General features: G+C 40.9%; 1 protein-coding gene across 1 annotated transcript in view; it reads left to right on the top strand.

Moving 5' to 3' along the window:
- The window catches only part of KCNK5 (potassium two pore domain channel subfamily K member 5), a 32,077-nt gene extending 13,024 nt beyond the window's left edge, over nucleotides 1–19,053 (top strand). Inside the window, exons 2-5 of the mRNA XM_054399124.1 lie at nucleotides 14,901–15,012; nucleotides 15,869–16,035; nucleotides 17,245–17,413; nucleotides 18,227–19,053. Of these exons, the coding sequence (XP_054255099.1) occupies nucleotides 14,901–15,012; nucleotides 15,869–16,035; nucleotides 17,245–17,413; nucleotides 18,227–19,053 (1,275 nt within the window). The remainder of the gene's footprint in view (nucleotides 1–14,900; nucleotides 15,013–15,868; nucleotides 16,036–17,244; nucleotides 17,414–18,226) is intronic.
- The last annotated feature ends 1,406 nt before the right edge of the window (nucleotides 19,054–20,459 follow it).

Raw genomic sequence — 20,459 nt, 5'->3', positions numbered from 1 at the left:
TCTTTTGTTGTTTATTGATACACTTTGTTTTTGAGATGCCTGAACTGTATGACTGGACTGATGAGGTGTAATGGAAAAAGTGCATTCCCCTTGCATTTACTGCTGTAGATTAAGATACCGCTTTTATGTCAGAGAATGGGAAAGGAGAGGAGGAATAAATTGCAGTGGGTGATTAGGACATTGTGAAGCTGATGCTAAAAATGCTCAATTTTTGAAACATGGTTCTTCACTAACACCTGTTTTCCTTGAACCTATTGCAGTGATTTAGTGTACAACTGGCCAGAACTGTTTGCAGGCCTCACAACTCAGCTGAGCAATAAATGTTTGCAAAAGGCAATTATATATTGAAGGCATGTCAAAGTCTATAATATCACCAGATTCGCAGGGTGCCTAAGTACACTGGTAATGAGAATGAAAGGACTGGTGCCATACTTGCTAACAAATGAAATGATGGCAATAAATGACTCTAAAAGATACAGCCAGTGTGCTGGCCAATTGACCTGTTATTACTACTTTAAAAAATCTTACATCACTGCAGAGGCTTATCACAGCACACATGCTACATGTATAAGACCTTATCTTCTCTAAATAAAATTGGTGGTAAAACCTATATTGCTCTCAAGGGCAATAAGGTCCAAATTCAAGATACAGAAGTTCTGAAACTCCTTTTCAGGCTAACTGAAGGAGAGAACAGGTTCATAGCATAGTCTGAAGGAGGAGATTATGGAAACCAGATAAATGTTAAGCTGTGTTTTGGTGGTCTGCTCCCTTGTGGAATTCAACTAAGTTAGATTATTTTCTAGTGGTTCTCTTCTGCAGGCAGGCATTTTCTGTTAAATGGACACCCTTTCCTGGAACCACTGGTTTTCTATTAATTTTCAGATACTGCAGAAGTTTGACATCTGGGATTAGGGTTAAGTGGTACATGTTCCCGATCCCATTGTTTGTGCCACAGGAGGCAATTCTCTCCTCATGTTGTTGGTGATTATTTCCCAGGATATTTTCCATTAACTTAAAAGTCTCAGCCCTTATTCTCTGCACAAAGGGACACATGCACATAAAAGAGTGCAAGAAAGAAGAGAGTGCACTTTTATCTTGGGAAATATCATGTCCTCAGGAAAGCTCTCTCAATTAGGTTTATTACCCAGCTGTCGTTTTCTGTGCAAAACTCAAAAGTAACAATACAGTTTGTGAAGTTTGTATTCACCCTGATGGGAGTAAAGCAGTGATAGTGTTAAGTTACTGGTGCTAATTGAGCAGGTAATGTTGCAGTACATAACAGTAATTGCTAAGAATGTTTCTTCAAGTAGAAGCAACTAAGGATTTGCTTCATTGCAGTGATCAGCATTTACATCTATATGAACTACTAAAATGGTCAGCACATAAATGTCTGTTTTTAATTGGGGAGGGGAGAGCAGGTGAAGGGAAGGAAAAATATTGAATATATCTAATGCTGGCACTACAGAAGTGCCCAAGGTATTTATCCTTGCTTCTGTATCCTGTATAATCCTTCTCATGCTTTGTCTAATTTTGATCATCTTTGCAAGCAGGGAATAGCTGGCACAGTTATTTACCTTCTCTATTTCCAAACAATAATGTGGAATTAATTTGTCTGTGGACTCACAAATTGTTTCCACTGGACTGTGTCCTGAGGCCTCCAGGATCATTAATATTAGCCACAATTAAATTTTTACGAGTCTTTCAGGTTCAAACAAGTACGAAGGTGGTTCTTTAAATCTCCTCTGAATCAACAGTTTATTGCATAGCTTGAATAGAACAAGTGAAAATCAGGATAGAGCATATGTCTTACAATTTTGCATGTAAAAACTCTGGAGCTTGTTGTGTGTCCCTCCTCCCCCTCTCTCCCCCTTCCTTAACTGATTAGAGCTATTTCTGGTTAACATGTTGAGATTGTGCTGGAAGAGCATGTTTTGTTCTGCTCATAATATGGGTTAATGAACAGATTGTCTTTCTGAAGGATAAATTAATCTGGTTAAATTGTAATCAGAAAACAAAGAATGAAATAACATGTGTTCCTATCTGTGACAAATGTGCATTCTCAGCCGTAGTTCTTTTTATCAGCTAGAAAACATGGAGAGTAAGGGGACACAGTGACAAGAAAAGATGCTTTTCCCTGTAGTACTGTCCCTGGCAAAAATACCATTTACAGGTTAAGTAAATTATTTCCTATTGTCACTGAGTTGTCAGCATCAACAGTTATGGGTTAAGAAAACTTGATGCTTCTTACCTGTTACATATTACAAAAAGGAAAAAAACAGAAAAACAAACAAACCAAATAAAACCTGGAAGTGTCCAGACTTATTTTTTCACTCTGTCACATTTGAGACTCAGTCTGTGGAAGAATTTCCTGCATTGTTTAACATGCATAATTGGTAGTGTGTTAAAATAATGATGCTTGGGGGGGAGGGTTGGAGAAGTGCTGTCATCAAGTGCTTGGAAGAAAGTAGAGGAAATCTGATGTAATAGGAATTTATTGGCTTATCTTAAAAAATGTCTCTTTTGTAGATATATTGCAGAAATCACTGTTAAGCAGTTCCAGTTTGCTTCAGGATATTTCTGTGCTCCTCCTCTGTTCTGAGAATCTACATAAAGCTCAGATGAGGCTTCCTCAGAATTCCAGTAAATAGCAAACATTTTCCAGTGTAAAAGTATGCATGTATGATGTAGATGTGAATGCTTTCTAGTCCCTCTTCAAGCTCAGTGGTGTTCTTTGAAAGATATACACAGTGTTCTTTACAGCAGTGATGCAATTTAGTCGAGTACTCCCCCCTGCTGAAGACCACTTCTGTTTGGTAGTGTCTTGCATGCCTAACTGTGTTCAGTCTATTTAAAAGTTTCAGCAGCTCTAATCCATGGCTTTCCTCATAGCATGTACTTCAGTACTTTTGTTGGAATCTACTTTCAAAGTCCACTACAAGACAATGGACCCCACTCTGTGCTTTCTTCATCTAATAAAACTAGCAAGGCTGCTTTCAAAAGAAACAACCTGCTAGGCCCATTGAAGTCTACGAACAGGACTTTCCCAATACTTAAAACTAAAGAATTTTAACAAAACAGACTAGTTAAGAAATCAAGACTAAGTGGCAAGTAAAAAGCCCTCTGGGTGTGTTGTAGTCTAAATTAACAGACACAAGCAATGTCTGGTTTGCTGTCCTGTTATGTAACAAAACTATGCAAAGTGAAAATCAGGCATGTATTTACATGCATTCTTTAAATATCAGGCTTAGATGTAGGGACAGTTCTGTATGAAGTAGCACATGCTGGAGGCCTATAGCTAAGAAAAAGTATTCTTACATGAAGATCCAACTTGCTAACTGACCAAAGTTAAGCATAATTAAGGGAAAGCAAAAGAGCCTCTTAGTTCTCTAATTCATTTATGCATTGGGAAGCCCTGTTAAATGAAAGGGAAATTGACTATTTCCATAATCTAATCTCTACAAGACCAGAACAGGGGTTAACTCTTAGTGGAGCAGGGCGTTTGATATCCTCCCATCAGCAAGCCTCTCAGCCTCCATGTAGTAACCCACATGAGCAGGGTCAATGAGAACAGGTCTCTGCCTGATGGAACAAATGCAAGGGTGCTACTTTAAGCAGCACACTGCCTACAGTGCACTTACAGAATAGGTATGAGGCTCTGCAGGAGGAACAGGTCATCAGCAAGGATGAGGACTCAAGGTCAGAAGCTGCACCAATGACAGGTTGCCTCAGGCCAGCCATCAAAACTGATCCTGAAAAGAAACCTCGAAGGGTCATTGTTATAGGAGACTCCCTACTGAAGGGAGCAGAGGGCCCAATCTGCAGACCAAAACCATGTCATAGAGAGGTCTGCTGCCTCCCTGGTGCCCAGGTAAGGGACATTGTAGGTAAAGTTCCCAACCTTGTGAGTCCTTCAGACTACTACCCACTTCTGGTCTTTCAGGTGGGTAGTGACGATGCAACAATGAGAGGCTCATGATCAATCAAAAGAGACTTCAGGACCTTAGGGCAACTGCTAAGGGGATCAGGAGCTCAAGTTGTGTTCCCCTCTATCCCTCTAACATCAGTGTTGAGGAAACGTTTACGAAGAGCCAAGAGGTCAATTCATGGCTCTGGGGCTGGTGTCATCGACAGGGTTTTGGGTTCTACCATCATGGCTCAGTTTACAAGGCACCAGAGCTGCAGGCAACTAATGGGGTGCACTTGTCTCAGAGGGGGAAAAGGATCCTGGGGCAGGAAGTGGCAGGGCTCATTGATAGGGCTTTAAACTAGATTTGAAGGGGGAAGGGGTTAATAGTCTCCTGCTGGCCAGTGACAAACAGAAGGGCAGCTCACCAGAGGCAGAGCGATGGAGAGCTAGTGAGGGCTCTCAACTTGCTGCCCTGAGGCAAGCCATGAATGATGCACCAGGACACTCCGTGGAAATCAAGGGGAATTGGCACAAGAGGAGGACAGGGCCAGCCCAGCTGAAGTGCCTCTATGCAAATGCACACAGCTTGGGCAACAAACAGGATGAATTAAGGGCCACTGTGCTGCTGGGATGCCATGACATAGTGGCTATTACTGAAACTTGGTGGGATGATTCCCGTGACTGGAATGTAGGGATAGATGGGTACAAGCTCTTTAGGAAGGATAGGCAGGGAAGGGGAGGGGGAGGCGTTGACCTCTAAGTCAGTGACCAGCTGGAATCAGTGGAGCTCCACCTGGGGAAGAATGATGGGCTGGTTGACAGTGTGTGGGTTAAAATTAAAGGCAAGACAGGGGAGGGTGATGTTACTGTAGGGGTCTGCTACAGGCCACCTGACCAGCAGAACCAAGCAGATGAGGCCCTCCACAGGCAAATAGAAGCAGCTTCCAGGTCACAAGCCCTGGTCCTCATGGGGGATTTCAACCACCCTGACATCTGCTGGAGGGACAACACAGCAAGGCACCAGGATGATCCTGGATTGCATGGACGACAACTTCCTCCTCCAAATGGTAGAGGAACCAAGAAGAAAAGCTGCTATGCTGGACCTTGTTCTCACCAACAGAGAAGGGCTGGTGACCAATGTGAAGCTCAGAGACAGCCTTGGCTGCAGTGACCATGAAGCAGTTGAATTTAAGATCCTCAGGGCAACCAGGAGGAGGTATTCTAAGCTTACAACCCTGGACTTTAGGTGTGCTGACTTTGATTGCTTCAGGGATCTGCTGGCCAAAGTGTCATGGGACAAAGCCCTAGAGGGAAGAGGGGCCCAGGACAGCAGGTCAGTATTCAAGGATCACCTCCTCTGTGTCCAGGAGCAATGTATACCAACAAAGAGGAAAGCAGGGAAGAATGCTAGGAGGCCTGCCTGGATGAGCAAGGAGCTGCTGGACACACTATCACTTAAAAGGAAGCTCTACAAGGAGTGGAGGAAAGGACAGCTAGAATGGGGGGGATATAAGGAAGCTGCCCCAGCAGCAAGAGACCTGGTTAGGAAAGCCAAAGCACAGTTTGAATTGAATCTAGCCGGGGAGGTTAAAGGAAACACTAAGAATTTCTACAGTTATATTAATGGTAAAAAGAAGACTAGGGAAGGTGTGGGCCCCCTCAGAAAGAAAACAGGTGAGCTGGTGACAAGTGACATGGAAAAGGCTGAGGTTCTCAATGACTTCTTCACCTCAGTCTTCACTGCAAAGGCTTCCAGCCACACTCCTGGAATAGTCATGGAAGATAATGGCAGGGACCGGGAGTAAGAACTGCCCATTGTGAGTGAAGATCAGGTTCGTGATCACCAGAAGAACCTGAAAGTGTTCAAGTCCATGGGACCTGATGGGATACACCCATGGGTACTGAGAGAACTGGCAGAGGAGGTTGCTAAACCCCTCTCTATTATATTCCAAAAGTCCTGGCAGTCTGGTGATGTCCCCACTGACTGGAAAAGGGGAAACATAACTCCCATTTTCAAAAAGGGTAAGAAGGAAGAACCAGGGAACTACAGGCCAGTCAGTCTCACCTCTGAGCCCAGTGAGATCATGGAGCAGATCCTCCTGGAGGCACTACTGAGACAGAATAATAGTGAAGAGGTGATTTGGTACAGTCAGCATGGCTTCACCAAGGGCAAATCCTGCCTGACAAACCTGGTGGCCTTCTATGAACAGGTGACAACATTAATAGATGAGGGGAGAGCAACTGATGTCATTTACCTGGACCTGAGCAAAGCCTTCGACACTGTCCCGCACCACATCCTGGACTCCAAACTGGTGACGGGTGGACCATGAGATGGATAAAGAACTGGCTTGATGGCTGCACCCAAAGAGTGGCTGTCAATGGCTCCATGTCCCAGTGGAGGCCAGTGACAAGCAGAGTCCCTCAGGGATCAGTCCTGGGACCAGTCTTGTTCAACATCTTTGTTGGTGACATGGACAGTGGCATTGAGTGCACCCTCAGCAAGTTTGCTGATGACACCAAGCTGTGTGGTGCAGCAGACACACTGGAGGGAAGGGATGCCATCCAGAGGGACCTTGACAGGCTGGAGAGGTGGGCACAAGCCAACCTCATGAGGTTCAGAAAGACCAAGTGCAGGTTACTGCATCTGGGTCGAAGCAATCCCAAGCACAAATCCAGGCTGGGCAGTGACTGGCTGGAAAGCAGCCCTGAGGAGAGGGACTAGGGGGTGCTGGTGGACAAGAAGCTCAACATGAGCTGTCAGTGTGCACTTGCAACCAGAAAGCCAACCAGATCCTGGGCTGCATCAGGAGAAGTGTGGCCAGCAGGTCAAGGGAGGTGATTCTCCCCCTCTACTCAGCTCTGGTGAGACCCCACCTGGAGTACTGCATCCAGTTCTGGAGCCCCTATTACAAGAGGGATCTGGACATGCTGGAACGTGTCCAGAGAAGGGCCACCAGGATGAACAGAGGGCTGGAGTACCTCTCCTATGAGGACAGACTGAAAGAGTTGGGGCTGTTCAGTCTGGAGAAGAGAAGGCTCCAAGGTGACCTTATTGTGGCCTTCCAGTATCTGAAGGGGGCCTACAAGAAAGCTGGGGAGGGACTTTTTAGGATGTCAGGTAGTGATAGGACTAAAGGGAATGAAATAAATCTGGAAGTGGGGAGATTCAGAGTGGACGTGAGGAAGAAGTTCTTCCCCATGAGAGTGGTGAGAGCCTGGAATGGGTTGTCCAGGGAGGTGGTTGAGGCCCCATCCCTGGAGGTGTTTGCAGCCAGGCTGGATGAGGCTCTGGCCAGCCTGATGTAGTGTGAGGTGTCCCTGCCCATGGCAGGGGGATTGGAACTCAGATGATCCTTGTGTTCCCTTCCAACCCTGACTGATTCTATGATTCTATGAATAGAACAAAATATGGAGTAGTTGCCTGGATGAGTGATGAATCAAAAAGATTAGCTGAACTTTCTCTGAAAAGCAAGTTCAGTCTTGTTCTATAATCTTTAGGGTAAAATGTGGTATCTAGAGTGCATTTGACCTGTGCATGTACTTTTCTATTTTGTATGCTAAGAAACTGTTGGATAATTTAAAGTAACTTTTTGCAAATTAAAATAACTTTATAATTTCCTTGCTTAGAAAACCTGAACTAATGATATGTTGAAACAGTTAAAATGAAATGTTGAGAAGAGCCTTTTCTCTGGGGACTGTGAAAAACTGACAAGATAGTGTTCTGTCTGCTGTGTTGGTAAGAATGTGAAAATACTATCTCATTCTGGTTTAAATTTGCTGTTGCTGGAAAGAAAACCGTCCCCTGAAGTATGTACGCCTATATTTTGCCAGGGTTTTTTTCCCCTAAGTGGGAATTTTCAAAATATTTTGCTTTGATAGATACTGCATTTTAAGACTAAACTGTTGACTGAAAAATGCAAAATATGTTTTAATTTGCAATAACAGTTAACCATTTTATAAATGCAATATATTACAGCGAAGGCAAATATTGCTCCCTGCTAGTTGTAGTTGATCTATGTAAGAATGTAAATACTGGGACCAACACTTGCTTTTCAGGGTTTGATTTTATTTTTGGTTTAGCTCAATTCATAGATAAGGGAGAAGGATTCCTGTACAATCATACTGATCTCTCTGCATTTTGGGTAATGTTCATGTATGCTCTTGGTTAGGTTTATTATTTACATATGTCAGCACCAAATGTGGGGTTTGTGTGGTTTATTCTTTTAGAAGTAAAAGTTAGCATCATTCTCTCAATGACTACTTCCTAATTTTTGCCTCAATTTTAGTATTGGCTACTGACCATAATCCCATTGTGCTATTACAAACAAACTTTCTGCCTCTGATTTTCCATTTGTTAAAACAGTCTCTACAGGTTCTGGGAATAGTGAGAGTCTTGGCAAACATAGTAACTTATAGTAATGTGGCTGGAAACAAACACAGTGCACAGCAGTTGAAATAACTGTGGATTCACTCCTATAGGTCCAGTTGATCTGAAGTAAGACTTGAGTAGTCAATTGATGTCCTCATTAATAAATATGGAATTTATTAAATCCCACCATCCTTCTCTAGTGCAGGTGCTGTTGACTCATATCCTGCACCTCTTGCCCCAGCCACCTTCCAGCTAGATTTTCTGTATGGGTCAGTAAAGGACAGTAAAACTTTCATAGGTTAGCAAGACACAAGGGTGTTGCCTGTTAGACTGAGACAATGTAGTTCACTTGTCTTATTTTTCTTTCTACAAAAAAGGTCGCAAACCATTCGCCACAGAAGTGAAGTAGGAAATCCAGGACTTGGCTAAAAGACTTCTTTTTACATCTGGCATAGTTCTTGTCCTGACAAACATGAAATTTGTATTGCGAACGCAGATAATGCAGAGAGGGAAATGAAAGGTCAGCTGTCCTAAGTCCTGCTGGTTAGCATAGTCCTGCAGAGACTGTCAAGTGGCTAAGGCAGCCTCAAAGCCTTGTTCGCTTGGCCCTGTGTGTTGGCCCTGGGCATATGCCAACATGTTTCAGTCAGCTGGGAACTCGGAGTCCAAGTGAGCAGTCACAGGACAAGCCTGTCATTACACTAGAAATGGGGGTTAAAAAAAGGATGGCACGAACCAGGGGTGTATACTTTTCTGGTGACTGAGCTGCTTTGGAGGGGTGGATAGTTACGAGCCATCCTTCCCTGGGAATTCTTCCTACCTTGAGACAATTATGTACTAAATGTGCCAGGTGGCTGACAGAAATATGCATGCCCAAATAGGGTGCTGCTGATTTGTGTTCTAGGCTGTGAAGTTTTGCATTCTAATCCTCAAAAGATTCCCTCCTCCCCCCCCCCGTGTCCAAATGATGATGATCTTTGATTTCTCTGTGCAGAGACACATTTATAGCAGCCCTCCTAAAGATGACATTGGAATGCTGCTCTTTCTGCTGCCTGGATGAAATCATTTAACCTTGGTATTTTCTCAAGTTTCTGCAGCTCTGCCGCATTGTGTCTCTGGCTACCAAAGTGAGCATTGTGGCACATGGCAAGATTTTTTTTTTTTAGCAGTAGTGCAGCAGTGTGTGGAAGTAGAGTTTGGAAAGAGAGGTGAAGTATTTTATTCTTAAGAATATATAGGCTAATATGAAAGTTTTAGAGAACTCAAACCAGAAAATTTTTATAAATCATCACTCTTTCCTTACCGGAACCTCTAGCTTCCAAGATATTCTAGTGAGAAAAATATTTTCTCTGGACAGTATCCTCCATTCAGTAAGGACACATTGGGTATGCAGCAGGAAGGCAGTTGGCTTTAAAACTTTTTTTATTATTATTGTCTCTTTCTCCAGCTACTATAACTCAAAACAATGGATTGTGGCATTTATTATTATATTAAATACATATTTGCTGCTTAACAGCTAGATATACAAAGTTACTTAATAGATAAGCTATGACAGCTGTCAGCTAGGATTAATATATTCCTAGTTTGACTGTGAATCTGTTACTTTTGATCTAACTATAAAGTATTTACAAATTCAAACTGTGCCTGTGAAATAGCTGCTTCTGCTTTTAATATACAAGCAGATGTCAAAGTGCAACATGCCAGCAATGCAGGAAATTTCTAGCTGTGGCCATGCCTATCTGCATGATAAGTCCGAGGCAGTCTATCTATGTCAATCTAGCTATGACCACCCACACACTTTTTTCCTTCAAAAGCAATACTGAGGGAGTTTCTTTTCTCTTTATTTACGTGTGATCCTGAGACAGTATTATCTAGGTCAGCAGAACTTCATAATGGGTATCAGGTGTGGGAGTCTTAACATGTGTCTTTTTTTTATTATTGTTGTAAAGATAAACATTAACAAATATGTTTTGATTGCATTTCAAAATCTGATTCTTATAAACAGCTGACTGCTACTGTAGCTCTATAGGTAGCGCCAGAAAACCACAGGGGACAAGTAGAAGGGTGTGCACTTTGCTTGGCATGGATTTTTATTTTTAAGTTACTTTAAGCCTTTTCTTAAATTTTAAAATGCCATGAAAAACATCCATACAGCTTCTTGTACCACTTCACCTATTTGTTTTCTCTTACTCTGATGCTTCTGGATTTGGTTAAAATCTGCTTATGAAGATGAACAGCAGTATAGAGTTTCATCTGACATTATAAATTTGAGCCTTATTACCCTGGAAAATTTTATCCCAAATGGCTGAATTGTCAGTATTATATGTACCTATGATTAGATAACTGCTGCACAATTTTCTGATTTTTTTTTTTTTTTTCACATTGACTTCCAAATCTCTTAAACAAGTTGAAGAGAGATTTATTCCTTGTAGGAAAACCTGTAAAGTACTTTGTAGATATGTAATTCTCAGTGGGTTTTGGTGGATTAAATCTTTATATCCTTGATGAAGAAGCAAAATTACTCCATATTCCTTTAGAGTCCCAAGTGGGGACAAACCCTAAGGAGTCTTGAAAGGGTGTATCAGTCATTGCTTTAACGGACTCTACCTTTGCATGCAGATAGTCCTTTATGCACATGGTAATACTCTTGAGAGTAGAATGGGACATATGATATGCAGGAGAGAGTCCAGCAAAGAGCTGTTAAGACAATCAAAGGACCAGAGGGTACTCCTACAAGGAAAAGCTGAGAGAGCTGGGCTCAGGAGGTTCTTTTCAGTGTGTGTATATATATAAATACCTGAAGGGAAAGTAAATGAAAGCAAAGCCTTGTGCAATTGTTCATGCTTACACAGGCAGAAGGCCATAGTTCTGCTCCGTTTGTCCTTCTGAGGGCCACATGGCCCAGTGTAAAATGGCATATTCTACTTACCTAGTTATGATAAAGGTCTCTTGGAGGCAGTATGCTTATTCTTTTAATTGTGTACCCTCCCATTACTTCTGCAGGGACTAAATGTCTGTGGTGAGCCATTTTACTTTGCCAGTGATATTGATAAAATTTCAAACTTAACCATCCTTCCTGGTAATACAAAGACAGCAGAAATATGTCTGTTGAGTACTGCAAGCCTTTAAGCCACCAGAGACTAACTGTAGCATACCTTGGCAGGCCAGTAGGAAAAACCAATTTGAACAAATGCATTAGCATGTGACTTCTGAGTTTGGGCAAACCTTGCTGCTGTTGTGTGCTTGCCTCCAGCATGAAAGTGGAGAAGCAGAATAAATAGTATTAGGAATATATCCATAATACTGATGTGGGTCAAGGCTTCTCCTTGCCCCTTTCCAATTTGTTCAGAGGGCTTCTTAGCTTTGTTGTTACTCACATAGGGGGAATGAGACTGGTGTGTGCCCTAAGCCTCAGTGAGATACTCCTTTGCCCAAGATAGGAGATACAACAACTAGTTCTTGTGATATCTGGTAAATCTTGCGTGTAGCTGATAGTCAGAGGGTTTAAAAAAATGTCACAAAAGCCGTGAAAGACAATACTGTGTTGGTGCAATGCAGCAATGTGGGGTTTGTCTAAGGGAAAGTACCTGCAAATGAGGCAGTGTCTGCTTGATTGTGTTCAAATAGCATCCCCTATTTCTACTTGTGTTAATATCATCAGAAGATGTGTTACTTTTATGTGTGGATTAAATTTCCCTCTGCAATTGCAAGTCTGTTTACTTTTGGCAATAGCTCAGGAACTCTAGATCTTTTCCTCTGCCAAAGTGCAGAATTGAAGTATTGGGGAGTGAGGGAGAAGAGGGAGTCTGATTTCTGTGAGGCAAAAGTTGCTTGACTGAAAAGAAAGGCCTGTTTTCATTAATAGAGTCATGAGGTGGGCTCTAAGATGATGTGTAAGTTCTGAGTTAGTTAACTATTCTCAGCTTTTGAATTAGGGCATAATTGTAGGGTTTGGGTTTTTTCCTAAATTATATCTGTCAAGATACTAAGATTGCTTGCACCATCTGCCCTTTTCTTCCCTCCTTGCCCCTCATTTTCCCATCAAAACACTTTTTAGAGATCCTTTTCTATAGTGTAAGAAATTCAGCACAGGCAGCCTGAGACATTCGGTACCCTAGTACATGAAAGTAAAGGCAACCCTGGCATCACCTAAAAAAAAAAAAAACACACCACCCATATTTGCTGTTCAGTTGTATAATTCCCACTTACATTGTTGTTTGAAGCCAAAATATTTAATTATTTCAGTATGGGTGAAGGTTATGCTGTTGGGAAAGCAGCTATGTATTTCCCACTGCACCAAAGCTATCTAAGCATGATTTGTGACTATATTTGTTCCTGTGGCTGGGATGCGTATAATGCACTCAGGCTTATTGCAGGCATAAACTTTGTAGATCATAGATAATTGTGTGCTAGTAGCAGATAGCTGTGTGCAAATAGGAGGGGGATGGCAGCTTTGGCTGGAGAGTATCCATGACTGTCTATATAAAGTGTTTATGTAACTCAGAGCTAGCCATCTCTCGCCTGAAATGTTAACTGCCTGGATGTCAAGGGCAGCTGTGTGCTACTCAGTCCAGCAGCTTCTTCCCCTTGGATCTGGGCCCCCTTCACAACTCCAGATCTCAAGTACTGGCAGATCTCAATGTAACTGTATGTACTGGGAAACATTATTTCATACTGAAGGTGAAGTAATGCAATGAGATAATGGCCTAGTGACAATGGAAACAGATACTTTGCACCTCTTATGCGATCTATGCCTTGCTCTGTGATGAAATAACAATAAAAAAGATATCCAAGTGTGCTTACAGCATGCAAAATGACTGAACTGGTGTTCAGCATAACATTTAATGCAATGTTGCTGGGCACTGGAAAAGATGACTTGACTTCTTCAGGGATATTAGATCACAGATTGTGCCTACTGGGTCATTCTATTGTCCCTTGGGACTTTCAGGAAATTTATCTGCAGACCATAATAGAAATGAATGAAGTTATTTTGAATGGCTTCTCCTTGGATGAACTCCTGTGATCCATTGTAGCTGGCTTCTTGGAAGGAGGTGGCAACCTGTTGCTTTCTCATTTCAACACTACTTTCTATGACAGATAACTTGCCTTGTTGAGAACTTTCTCCATGCTTTTCTATCCGTAGCCTGTAGGCTATGAAAAGACACTGCATGCAGTTTTGCGCACACATTAAGTTTACCAGGGAAAAAATCTAGTTCTGTACCTTCAATCACTTTCAATGCTTCTCCTTTTATCTTCTGTAATAGCTTGCATGTTAAAAGTAAATTTTTAATTAAATTGTTTACATCTTGTATATGCACAATACATTCACTTTGAGGGCATTTTTATTATGGTAGGAGAGTGGTGATTATATAATAAGTCTTGAGAATAATTAAAACCTGTGTTAACTTGTGTATGTCTTCAGAAGTGATTGAACTTTGTGTTGAGTCTGTGCTGGGTCCAAGATCAGATCTTAATCAAGTAGGAAGGAAGGAGTGATGAGGGAAGGAAGAGCTGGTGGTAGGTACATCTGTAAGTTCTTATGAGTTTAAGATAAACCCCACCTATCATGTTTTGTTCAGACAGCTTTGATTTACACTGCAGGGAGAAAAAGCAGAGTAACCTAAGAATGCTTTAACTGCAGGGTAATGTGACAGGGCAAAGATTTAAATTAAGTAGGGATTTCTGGCAGAGAATATGATAAATTGTCTTTCTCTTATTTTAAGGGGTAGTAATACATTTCAGAATGCATGGTTTTGATGTGAAACTTTGAATTTCTGTACTACATAGTAATTGAAATTTTTATCAGTCTGTTTTATACAGTCTAGTTTTGGAAAGGCAGGGGAGACTGGGTCTTCAAAGACCCTTCCTAACAAAGGTAAAGGTGATTAATAATTTTTGAGCATCTGAAGACCTGAACAGATGTTAGAAAATCGACTTGCTGAGCCTGTGGAATTGTAAACAACTATGTCTAATTCCCTGACACATTGTAAACAAGTGCTTTGCATTTATCATGGTATACTAGATTAAAAGATGGAATAAGAAATGGGCTTAATTCAAGGACAATGGCTGGAGTCCTGTTGCATGGAATACTTTGGAAAAGTGTTAATTTGTCTGTCTTTGAAAAGGGTACAGTTTTACATTGAATTGTAGTAGATTATTTGACTCTGCCAGGGACAGCAGACGAATGAACACTAATTGCATTAAGCTTTGCCAAGGATCGTGTGACGTCCTGCTCATACCCAAGTCAAGCTGAGGCATGTTAATAGTGTTTTGAAATGGTTCTGAGGATGTCCCTAACATTAAACCAAATTCAAGAACTACACTGGAGGTTAAATGCTAGTTCAGTCTGGAGGAGTATGTTTGGTGTCTGGATAAGATCCATTTGGGTTAAACTGGTAAATCGAGTAAAAGCTGATCTAATTAAACCCCTTTAATTAAATGTCAGAGCACCTGCACCACTTTGTCTTAGGTGAAGCATGTTTTTTGTATTTCCTAAAATTAGGCTAGCCTTCACAAAAAATTGTTGGGTATGAACAATGGGGGGGAAACCTGAGAGGGACAGACACATTTCTTTTTCAGGTTGCCAGGATTTTCCAAGAATGACCATAAACTGTTTTCTTACAGGTTGTGTCAAATGCTGCTGGACAGGGGGTTGCCATCACTGGGAACAATACTTTCAACAACTGGAATTGGCCTAATGCTGTGATCTTTGCTGCTACTGTGATCACTACCATCGGTAAGTATGTATAATGTCAACTTTCCTAACTAGTTTTCTAGCGCTCTAGTATGCTTGTACTCTTCCGTTTTAGTGTCAAACTAGTCCCAGGATAAAGTCCCCATGGCTGGAGTTGCTTAGAGTTACATGTTCATCTGCAGATGAACATCTGGAAGTCTTACTGTTAAACCATACGGAGTACTGCGGGTTTCTTTATTATTCGAAACGCATAATACTCTGTTTCTAGTTTACTTATAACAAAAAGTTGAAGTCAGGAACACACCTAGTTAAGAAAGCTCTGGCAAAAAAACAGCCTGCTGATTTTTAGAGCCTGAGTTTGTAATGCCCTGTTGAGTTCTGTGACCAAGGAAGAACTAAATTCAATTGAAATGGCTTGCTATTTCACAACCCACCTTGCGCTTAACTCAAACTCTCACCCTGGAAAGGTACTAGGTCACAAATTAAATGCATATAGTGGATCTTTCACATGAAAGCTAGCTTCAGGATGAATTGATTGAATCAAATTTCAAAGAATAAAAGGTTTTAATAGTGTTACTTAAGGTTGGGGAATCCTATTAGAAGAAGGTTTGCAATGAACTTTATTTCATATTTATCTTGCCAATCTAAAAATGCACAAAATCTAGGAAAAAATTAAAATGCAAATGCTCTTAGTTTGCATTAATGGAATACACGTTTGCTAGAGTACAGTTGGGAGGCATCCAGACTCAGATCAGCTGAAGACTAAAGCTTTTATAGATGGTGAAGTAAGGAGTATCTGATACAGCAGAAGACCACACAAAATTGTTTTGTCCATAGGTAGAACTGCCTTGAATTCTCTGCAACAAAAACAGACTATGCACATACTTACCTCTTTTAGGTTACGGAAATGTTTCCCCAAAGACACCCTCCGGGCGTCTCTTCTGCATATTTTATGGGCTCTTTGGAGTTCCTCTCTGCTTGACATGGATCAGTGCTCTGGGGAAGTTCTTTGGAGGACGTGCCAAGAGGCTGGGCCAGTTTCTGACGAAAAGAGGAGTAAGCCTGGTAAGGGCCTTGCTTGTTTACACTCGTGCTATGTGTTTTTGATGCGTAAATTAAGCTTACACTTCATAACTAACCTGCTAATCTTGGTAGTAAATGAACACTTGCACAAGTACAAATTTTCCCCAGTGGTGTTGCACAGAAATAACTGAAAAGTGGCACTGAAAGGAGGATTTGGTCTGATAGTCTGATATGTTAGTTCTGTAAGAAATTTCAGCAAAATGAGATCTTATCAAAATCTTTGATATTAAATATAGATCTTGCAGCTTCCATGGAGACATATGTCTCTCACATCAGAAGCACATAGGACAAATGTAGCTGAGGCTCTATTTCACAGGCATTTCATGCAAGCTCCTGTGGCACAGAAATAAGCTGTCCTGCTTCATTCCTACCTGCTTCTAGCCTGAGTACTTCCTTCTGGCAGTGAACCAACTGGAAATGTTTTGTTCTGAGGTACTGGCTTGTGGCTTTTTTGTTTGTGGCTTTTCATTACTTTTTTTAGTGGTGAAGTTTGGTATTTTTGGTTGTTGGGTTTTGAGGGGTTTTGTTTGGGTTTTTTGGGTGGGTGTTTAGTGTTTGCTTTTCTCCCTTTCCCCCGACTGAGTTCTGTCTCAGCTCTAACTATGCGGAAATGGGAAGCAATGCAGGGCCATAGCACCTGGAAGACAGTAGGACTGATTTAGGTACTGGTTTCAGAAAGGGAACAAGAACTTTCTTCGCTGGCACCTGAGAAGAAACTACAGAAAAATACAATTAAATACGTGTGTGTGTGTGTGCAGCTTTGTGCAGAGTTTGTATGCGTGGCAAAGTGTAGGAGGCATAAAATAGGAAAGAATTATCTTAAACACTTCTGATCCTCTATGCTCAAATGAGAATTAAAAGAAAATCAGAGATACCAACTGCTTTTTAGACTAGAGTATTATGTTTTCTATCACATGCCTATTTATAAAATAGCAGGAGCTCCTTTAAACGTTTTTTAAAGAGTTTTGAAAGAAAACTGGGGACATATTGCTATTTGAGCAAGTATTTGTAAGAGTAGTGATTCCTGGATAAAGAAAAATAAAATAGTTGTGTTTACTTTAATCAGTGACTTTTAGTTATGGCTGATAAACTGTTAACACAAAACTCTGGAATGTCTGATGCTGTTAGATAATGCTTCCATGGATGGGAAAAGATCTTTCCTTGACTTTTTTTGTTCTTTTTTCTTTACAGAGGAAAGCACAAATTACCTGTACAGCTATTTTCATTGTTTGGGGTGTTTTGGTCCATCTGGTTATTCCTCCCTTTGTCTTTATGGTGACTGAAGGATGGGATTACATTGAAGGCCTCTATTTCTCATTCATCACCATCACCACCATAGGATTTGGAGATTTTGTTGCTGGTCAGTAATTGTATTTTACGTATTAGTGTGGCAATTCTATTTCCGAACTCTAATTTTTTAAAAAGGTGGTTTCTAAGCTTTTCCAAAACGTTTTGCTGCATTGAAGATTGAATTAAAGCTGAGTACCAATCCAATGGAGTGGCTCTTTAATCTTAGTGTAAATGCCTAAGACCTTTAATGGGCAAAGCCTGAAGCTAAATTCTGGAGTTCAATACTCTTTTAGGTGTCTCAGGCCTATTTCAGGCAAGGAGTTTTCCTATCTACCATGACAATTAAGCACCTGTGAATGAGATTCTGTGTCCTAAGTGGAATGTGTAAGTACTGGACAGTGCTCCTTGGTACAGCTGTCTAGAACTAGTCCACAGGAAATGCTGAACATACTAACATCTCCCTCCTAAATCTTGTCTTTCTCTAAAACCCACTGTGGTGTTTGGAGCTTTGATGATGGTTGCTGTACATGAAGTTTTGAATCCTTTTCTCAAGGAAAGCACTTATATCCATACCTCAGTGGCCAGAAGGCTTGTAATTTTCAAACAGGAAGAAAGTTCACTTTCATAGCTTGCAAGGCGAAGATAAATATGCTGCCACTTACATTGTAGTCCAGTAGTCAGAGTATATCAAGCCAAGAAATGGAAGACCTGGGATTGGCTTTTTCTTTCAGTAGCATTTCAGATCCCCCACTTAACCACCTCTTGGAGCAGTGCTCAAATAACCAGGGTCTGTTAGTGCAGTAATTGTCAGGGTTGTAACTTCAAATATTTATCAGCTGCAAGTCCTCTTTCAGTAGTATTCTTGTTTCTTAATTATTTGCAGGTGTAAATCCAGAGGCAAACTACCATGCCCTTTACAGATATTTTGTGGAGTTATGGATCTATCTGGGACTAGCTTGGCTTTCACTGTTTGTTAACTGGAAGGTCAGTATGTTTGTGGAAGTTCACAAAGCAATAAAGAAACGGAGGAAAAAGAGAAAAGAGTCATTTGACAGCCATCCTCGGTCTAAAAAAACCCTTCAAATGGGTACATCAAAGGATGTCAACATTTTCAGCTTCCTTTCAAAGAAGGAAGAAACATACAATGATCTTATTAAGCAAATTGGGAAGAAGGCCCTGAAGACAAACAATGACAAAATGATTAAAGTAGAAAATGCCAAGCAAAATATGCAGAATGCTAGTATAGATGCCCAGGTGATTTACACAAAGGCAGAATCATTTGAATACGATGAGACTGCCCTGGACATTGAAAATGGTCATGTCCTGAGACCCCTGCATGATAAACGTATTGGAGACAGTCCTCTAGAAGGAACCATTTTTGTAAACCAGCTAGATAGGATTAGTGAAGAAGAAGGTGAAGCATGGGATTCCAGAGACTATCGACCCTTAATATTTGAGAATGCCAATATAACATTTGTAAATGAAGATGATGATGATGAAGAGGAGGAGGATATGTCAGATGACGAGGAAACGTCAAAATCCTCCATGGATGATAATCTTGCAGAGGAAACTGAACCTGCAAACAAACTGGTAAAATTCCCATCCTCTGATGAATCTACCTTTACCAATAATGACCTGGAACTTTCTGTGCCTTACGAACAACTGATGAATGAATATAATACAGTAAGCAATGTGAAGGCTGCAACGTGAAGCACATTTGACAATGGTTTTCTGAAAGTGGTCAGTGCGTATTGAACGAATTAACAGAGCAAGGAGAAAAGCATGTTCTTGCAGCTTCTCCTGTCTCTTTTTGAAAACAAAAGTCCCAAACTAATAAACTCTGGTATCCTTTCCCCATAATAAGTTGGTTTCTGAGCCCATCAGCTTTGCTTATCTGAAAAACTTGTAAAATAACAGTTGAATTTGGAGTTCTGCCCCTTCTTGGGGTTTTATAGTTCTTCAACAAAGTAGAAAAGACTAGTTAATACACTGGACCTGCTCTGTATTTATGCATTTCATTGAGGAATTTGTTTGGGAGTGTAACTATTGCAGACTGCTTTGGCCATCAGATGTGTTTGGTTATCCTTTCACCTCTGAAAACATGGATTTGAATCCTGCTTTGACCACAAATGAAAGCAAGGAAGTTGCTTTCTATGTTGCCCATTGTTAAATTGTTACCACAAAAAAGTGGTGCAACTGTTAGTTGTACTTAGTGAGAAACTTAAGATGGAATACCAGGACACACGGATCTGAGCTAATGTGCACTGGCAGACTGAGAAGTGAATTGTAATTCCATAAATAGAATCCTAAAATTCAAAAGGAATGGATGGAGGTAGAGCCCTCAAACAAGGAAAAATCATCTGGGATGAAGCTTACCGATTCGGCTGCTAAACTGTGCTTCAGCCCCAGAACTCTTCAAGTGATTGGAAGACGTGTTGATCAAAGCATGTAAGCAGGATGCATTGAACTTTTTTAATGATTCAAGTGTCCTTCCACTGTTGATTTCCTAGAGGAAATACTTGAATGAACCTTATACAGTATCTTTGTACAGGTGAAGTTTTATTGACACTGTTCTCCTGAGGAAAAAATCACCTTGAGGGGAGGCACAGATATTCTCCTAATGCCTGTCAGAAGGGACTTGTAGCACTGCTGCTGATCTGTACAGTGTATTAGTCAGTATTGTTTGATGTTCCACTTTGCCTTGGTACTTCAGAGTAGACTTGAATGAGATGTTTTTTGAAACAGTTGATTATACTTTGTTTATTCATTTCATTTTTAAGTTTGACCTTTTGTGCATATATAATGGTTATTCTATCCCACTTTCAAGAAGGCTGAGCAATGTCAAATCTTGGGCAAACAGATGTGATAAAGTGACCTAAGGCCATAAGACATTTTAAAAAAGGAACTTTGTCTCTAAGTTCCTGAAAGTACTACCTCTTGGCTTGGAGGTGGGCTTCTCATTGAGAAGTACGTGTCTTCATAAACTTTTGGCCCAAATGGTTTTGGCTACAAAGAAAATTATACTATAGGGTTATTTTTCTTTGTTTTTCCATATCTACATGTTAACCCCAAAAACTCTTTCAAATGAGGCTCTTGATTACGAGTTAGCAAAAGGT

This window comes from Indicator indicator, chromosome 2, assembly GCF_027791375.1.
Source record: "Indicator indicator isolate 239-I01 chromosome 2, UM_Iind_1.1, whole genome shotgun sequence".
NCBI classification, from domain to species: domain Eukaryota; kingdom Metazoa; phylum Chordata; class Aves; order Piciformes; family Indicatoridae; genus Indicator; species Indicator indicator.
The sequence above is the reverse complement of the archived record's forward strand: the minus strand, read 5'-3'. Positions and strand labels throughout refer to the sequence as shown.